General features: G+C 36.8%; 1 protein-coding gene across 1 annotated transcript in view; it reads left to right on the top strand.

Moving 5' to 3' along the window:
• The window catches only part of LOC103149468 (glutamate receptor ionotropic, kainate 1), a 21366-nt gene extending 15000 nt beyond the window's left edge, over positions 1-6366 (top strand). The window contains exons 7-15 of the mRNA XM_016679951.1: positions 351-467; positions 1160-1198; positions 2288-2401; positions 2496-2699; positions 2789-3012; positions 3315-3433; positions 4118-4335; positions 4480-4705; positions 5434-6366. Coding sequence (XP_016535437.1) covers positions 351-467; positions 1160-1198; positions 2288-2401; positions 2496-2699; positions 2789-3012; positions 3315-3433; positions 4118-4335; positions 4480-4705; positions 5434-5723 — 1551 coding nt within the window. The 3' untranslated portion in view covers positions 5724-6366. The remainder of the gene's footprint in view (positions 1-350; positions 468-1159; positions 1199-2287; positions 2402-2495; positions 2700-2788; positions 3013-3314; positions 3434-4117; positions 4336-4479; positions 4706-5433) is intronic.

The following is a 6366-nucleotide window of genomic DNA, read 5'->3' as shown; positions in this document are numbered from 1 at the left end:
CCATCCATCCATCCATCCATCCATCCATCCATCCATCCATCCATCCATCCATCCATCCATCCATCCATCCATCCATCCATCCATCCATCCATCAGATATGTCTGAGCAATGCTTCCTACTCAGGATGAAATTAGCTTATTTCAATATCACAATGTTCTAGATGGAAATATTTTATATTTCATCAGGTAAACCAGCATATGTAAAAAAAAAAAATCCATTGAAATACACTTAATGTGGTTAATGTGGTTCTCTGCTTAATTATTAATTCTCTAAAAAATTCTCATTTTTTTTTGCTTGATTTTTCAGTTATTCTTAAAACAAAAGAGTAACTGTGTTTTTTGTCCTCTTTTTTGCCTCAGACACAATGGGACGGTTTGACAGGACAAATCGCCATTAACAAGACAGACGGTCTGCGCAAAGAATTTGATTTAGATGTGATCAGCCTAAAGGAGGATGGCTTGGAGAAGGTGAACCCTCTGACACATGTACTGTTAGTGAACAACACTGGCGTTTTTCAAAGTTTTAATTCGCAAGACTTTTCTCCCTGTCTAAGTCATATCTTCATTTGAAAACCGTATCAAGTTATTTTTGTCTAACATTCAAGTCTTTTTGATGATCTAAGACAAAAAGGCAAAAACAAAAGAAATCTGTCGGGGCAAATACTTTGCCACGGCACACTTGTGAAATAAATGTATTTTATTTAAGTTAACGGACACTAAGACAACAACACATTTTTCTCTGATTACTGGTATTATTAATTTTTCAACAGGTTTTCAACCATTTTTTGCCCAGTAATAATTAAATGAAAACATAGACCCTGATATGTGATGTTCAAAATATAATTCACATGAAGAAATTTGTAATATTTTTATACCGTGATGCAAATAATTGGACCTTCTTTTTTTTTTTTTTTTACCTTCCTTTAAGCTCACTGAAAATAGCACACTACATTACAGCAGTGCATTAAGAGGTTTATTATCTGGTAATGGAATAATAACACCTAAAAGCTTTTAGGCAAGTTCAAACAATTAAAAGTGAAAAATTACATTAGAACTAATTGAAAACTTACCAGGAAGTTAGAGTTAACATCCATTCTTGTATTTAGAGTTAAGCTCAGGACTTTGTGATTAAATTTTTTTCTTTTTATTATTTTTGCAAGTCTATGACGGGCAGCCGCCTGAATAAAGTGTGGAAAAAGGTCTGTATTTTAGTTGCCTTTGCAGGCTAAGATATTAATAATACTTAGTGATTACCCCTGTGCTTTCTGTGATGTTTTCTCTTTTTCATAAAGAGATTTAGGAACTGATGGGAAGAAATGTTTAACATTTCTGCTCTGGCTGTTTTGATTCTAGTTGTTGTGTTCTGTTTCCCTTCCCTGTATTTGTCAATTTGCAAAAAAATCCAAACCTTTCCTTCTGCTGCATTTTTATTTATTTTCTTGCTAACAGCACCTGTTCTGGTCAGAAGTTTTCAATCATTCATCATGGGGATTAATGCCACAATAATTCAATAACTGTCCTTTTCCCTCGGGGGGATAATTATATGACACAGCTGCGGTGATTAAAAAACAACAACAATATTGAGTGCAGACATTTGAATTTATTATAATGTTTTTCTAATATAAAAAGGGACAAAACTATATATTTAGGCACAAACACACACCTCAATTAATATTTGGCCAAACGTAGCTTTGTTAGTGAAACCTCTAACATTCAGTTTTAGAGAGCTGCTGGTATAATTCTGGCTTTCATTTAAATTGCTTGGTTTTGCAGCTATGAACCCAACTTTTAAGCATAGTGCTTACATTTTCAACAGGGTAGAGGTCAGGATCCTCTCAAAAGGTTAATGTTGTTTGTTTCCAACAATTTTAATGCTCTCCCGCCTCTCTCCTGCCCCCCCTAATATTTGGTTAACTATCACTTAGCATGCCCTAAAGGAACCACAAGCTTTTTTCCGGTCAGAAGTTTGCTAATGGCTACAATTTTGACCACATGTTTTAGAGAAAATCCACATCAACAAGAACTTAATAACATTACTGTTGTGTGCTGTGTGATAATTGCACCCTAAAGAAAGAACAGGTCAAAATAAATAATTAAAAACTCAAAATTAAAAAAAAAGGATTCATGCTGAAAATACATATTTAAAGTTCTGCCTGGAATTGTACCTGTATCTGTATGTGTTTCTGTTTCCTCCTGCGTTGCTTTCCCTGATTGTGTGTTAGTTGATTTAGTCATAGATCGCGTCTCTCCTTCTGGTTTAGTTATTCTTGTTTTCGTCTTCCTTACAGATTGGTATCTGGAACTCCCAGACAGGCCTTAATTTAACAGAAACCAACAGGGACTCCTCCACAAATGTCACAGATTCGATGGCCAACAGGACCCTCGTTGTCACTACTATTCTGGTAGGAACAGAAAAAAAGTTTGTCACCAGGAAACATTTGATTACCATAAGAATCTTTCAAACTAAAGTAGTGCATCCTTTGTGTCCATTACCAGGAAAATCCCTATGTCATGTATAAAAAATCGGATAAGCCGCTATATGGGAATGACCGCTTTGAAGGTTACTGCCTTGACCTACTCAAAGAGCTCTCAAACATTTTGGGCTTCTCCTACGAGGTAAAACTGGTGTCAGATGGAAAATACGGAGCACAGAATGACAAGGGGGAGTGGAACGGCATGGTGCGTGAACTTATTGATCATGTGAGTATTACTCCATTGTATCTTTTTCCTATGGGAATGACAAAACGTCTGCAGCATCACCTGAATGTGCGACATTTCTTTGTTCCCAGGTGGCTGACCTCGCTGTGGCCCCTCTCACCATTACCTACGTCAGGGAAAAGGTGATAGACTTCTCCAAGCCCTTCATGACATTAGGAATCAGCATCCTCTACCACAAACCAAATGGCACAAATCCTGGGGTGTTTTCCTTTCTCAACCCACTCTCTCCTGATATCTGGATGTATGTGCTGCTGGCATGCCTTGGAGTCAGCTGTGTGCTGTTTGTCATTGCCAGGTATTCTTACACAAGACTGAAAAAACAAAATTGGTTAATTCACGAGTTCAGCTTTAACCTAATTATGCAAATTCAAAATGTTTTTTTTTTCACACAGTAATGCACTTATAGACAAAGAAGCAGGATTTTTTTTTTATGATTACGACATTTTTGGAGATTTAATTGTTAGGATGCAACCAATATCCAGCTGGCATATAACACAGCAATGGAATGTTTCACTAAACAATAAAGGATCAGAGTAAATGTAAGTTTTGTGGTTGTTTTATGTTGTATTTCATTCAATTTTTATTCATGACCTTCAGGTTCACTCCATATGAATGGTACAACCCTCACCCCTGCAATCCAGACTCAGATGTGGTTGAAAACAACTTTACCCTAATAAACAGTGTCTGGTTTGGAGTTGGAGCACTTATGCAGCAAGGTATGCTTATTAATGGTTTTCTCTCCGAGTACTCCGGCTTCTTCCCACTGACCAAAAAAATACGTATTAGGTTACTCAGTGTATTTGAATTCTCCTCAGGAATGAGTATGTGAGTGTATGCATCAGTGTTTTCAGTTACCATCTGTGCTTATTTGTTGCCTTAAAATGGACTGATGGCACAGGATGTACCCTGCCCCTCGTCTGGATAGGTGGATGGACATTGCAGTACCTCAAACTGAAAAATGTAGATAATATAACAAAGGTTTTTTTATTATTTGATAAAATTGCTGGTGCAGCAAGTATTGCCTTTCCAATAACTCCTGTAAAAAAATTAAAACTGAGCATAGGGGCTCACCAACAAATTGGCCAGCAAATAAATTACAAAGAAAATTACAAAGATCATTTTATTAAATTAAAAAAAATAAATTTTTGTAAAGCTTTTGTAAAACAGTTGATTTTCTTTGTGGAATCACATTTCTGAAATAAATAATTATTTTATAAAGCTTTTTAAAGTAAAGCTTTATAAAGCTTTATAATGTGTGCCGATGAGTTTGGAGGGCACTGCATGATATTTTTTATGTAGTTTTCACAGCATAGCCACTTGCATAATACTACTAAAACTCCAGGTTTCATCATTATTTTAATTTTGGACGGATGATCTAATATGTCTTACTACCCCTCCAGGGTCTGAATTGATGCCTAAGGCTCTTTCAACAAGGATAGTAGGAGGAATATGGTGGTTCTTCACTCTGATCATAATCTCCTCATACACTGCCAATCTGGCTGCTTTCCTCACTGTGGAGAGAATGGACTCACCGATTGACTCTGCAGACGACTTGGCCAAGCAAACAAAGATCGAGTACGGTGCAGTGCGAGATGGGTCCACCATGACCTTTTTCAAGGTACATTTTTATTCATGCTAAAATGTATTGTGACAGATGTGTCTAGATACATAAAGTTAAGTGCAGCGGCTGGGTAGTTTATTGTTGAAATGAATGCGAAATGTTTGCTCACTTGTACACAATTTGTAATTTTGTTTTCAACAGAAATCTAAGATCTCAACCTATGAGAAAATGTGGGCATTTATGAGCAGCCGAAAAAACACAGCTTTGGTGAAAAACAACCGCGAAGGGATTCAGAGGGTCCTCACCACAGACTACGCTCTTCTGATGGAGTCTACCAGCATCGAGTATATCAGCCAGCGCAACTGCAACCTCACGCAGATTGGAGGCTTGATAGATTCTAAGGGCTACGGTGTGGGAACTCCAATTGGTAAGACAGCAGACCAATAACACCTGTAAGAAAAAGGGACACTAACACATTGCTGTAGAAAAGGATTCATACCCCTTTAATTCTTTTTTTACATTTTGTCACATTACAACCACAATCTTCAGTGCACTATGTTAGGAATTCATGTGATAGACCAACACAATGTAGAACACGGTTCTGTTGTGAAAGGAATAATATTTAAAGTTGCTTCTGAATAAAGATCTGAAAAGTGTGGTGTGCTTCTATATTTAGACTCATAGTAACCCTATACATTACGGTTAGCCTTCAAAAGTCACCGAATGAGCAAATGGAGTCCACCAATATGTAATTTCATCTCAGTATAAGTACCATTTGAAGCTCTGTGATGTTTTTCAGACATGTTGTAATACACCGTCACCATGTTGAAACATGGTATTAACAGCATCATGTGACATAGGATGCTAACTGAATAAAGGGTCGATTCTACAAAGTATTAAATTAGGTGACCTCAATGTAAATGCAGATCAAGTATTTTTGATTTTATGATATACAGTTGGAAAACGTCACACATATTCCTTTGGCTTCAAACTTACGTGCTGCTATGTGTTGGTTTATGAACTTTGTGTTTGTAACAGGACAAAATGAGACAAGTTTTCAAGGTTGTGAAAAGTTCTATAGAATGTTTGTCCAATAAACAGCATTATGCAAAGTAAGGCATTATATCAGCATAATTCTGCTGTGTTCTGCTCCAGGCTCCCCTTACAGAGACAAGGTCACCATCGCCATCTTGCAGCTTCAGGAAGAAGGAAAGCTGCACATGATGAAGGAGAAATGGTGGAGAGGGAATGGGTGTCCAGAGGAGGACAGCAAAGAGGCCAGTGCTTTGGGTGTGGAGAACATAGGAGGGATCTTTATAGTGTTGGCAGCCGGACTAGTCCTCTCAGTTTTTGTTGCAATTGGAGAATTTATTTACAAATCCAGAAAAAACTTGGACATTGAGGAGGTGAGTGTTGGCCAGTGTGAGTGGCACAACAAATATTAACAAATAATGGGACTCAAAGACTTCAATGCACCTACTATAACTTTGTGTTATCATATTCTTTTACAGGACTATGGTTATAAGAGAGCCAATAATAAAAAAATATAAGTCCGATTAAACCTAGACTTAAAAACTGCATTGCTACAATCAAAGAATATGTTTTTAACAAAAACGTTGTGTGTTTTAGTAGTTTTTAAAGTAGCAAACACAAAGATGTTAGTCTTGATTAAAGTTTTTATTAGAATCCCTTTCTCTGAAAACAAATTATATGAGTTGTGATACTTGACTATCTGGGCTGGCCATATTTCTTGGAATGCAGTGTAACATTGTTCTGCATGTCGGAAGCATTATTGTTAAGCCGTCACATTTCGTCTGAATGGAGAGGCTTGAGAACATTTTTTTTCTGCCATAACAGCTTCAAAAATTGTGTTTCGGAGGATTTAAATCTTTAGCACAGCATTGCACAGAAATGGACTTATTCGCTCACTGTTGTTTTCAAACTGTTTATGAATGACTGTTCAGTGAAATACTTGTTCATGAAGTTGGTTTACATTTTTTTGTCTTATATGAAGTTTATGAACATGCTTGTTCAAGATTTGTTGTGTTGAATTTGTTTTGGGATGACTAAAGTCGTATGAGAACGTTG

This window comes from Poecilia formosa, unplaced genomic scaffold, assembly GCF_000485575.1.
Source record: "Poecilia formosa unplaced genomic scaffold, Poecilia_formosa-5.1.2 Scaffold228, whole genome shotgun sequence".
Classification (NCBI taxonomy): Eukaryota; Metazoa; Chordata; class Actinopteri; order Cyprinodontiformes; family Poeciliidae; genus Poecilia; species Poecilia formosa.
Note: the sequence above shows the minus strand (reverse complement) of the source record. Positions and strands in the feature narration are given on the sequence as shown.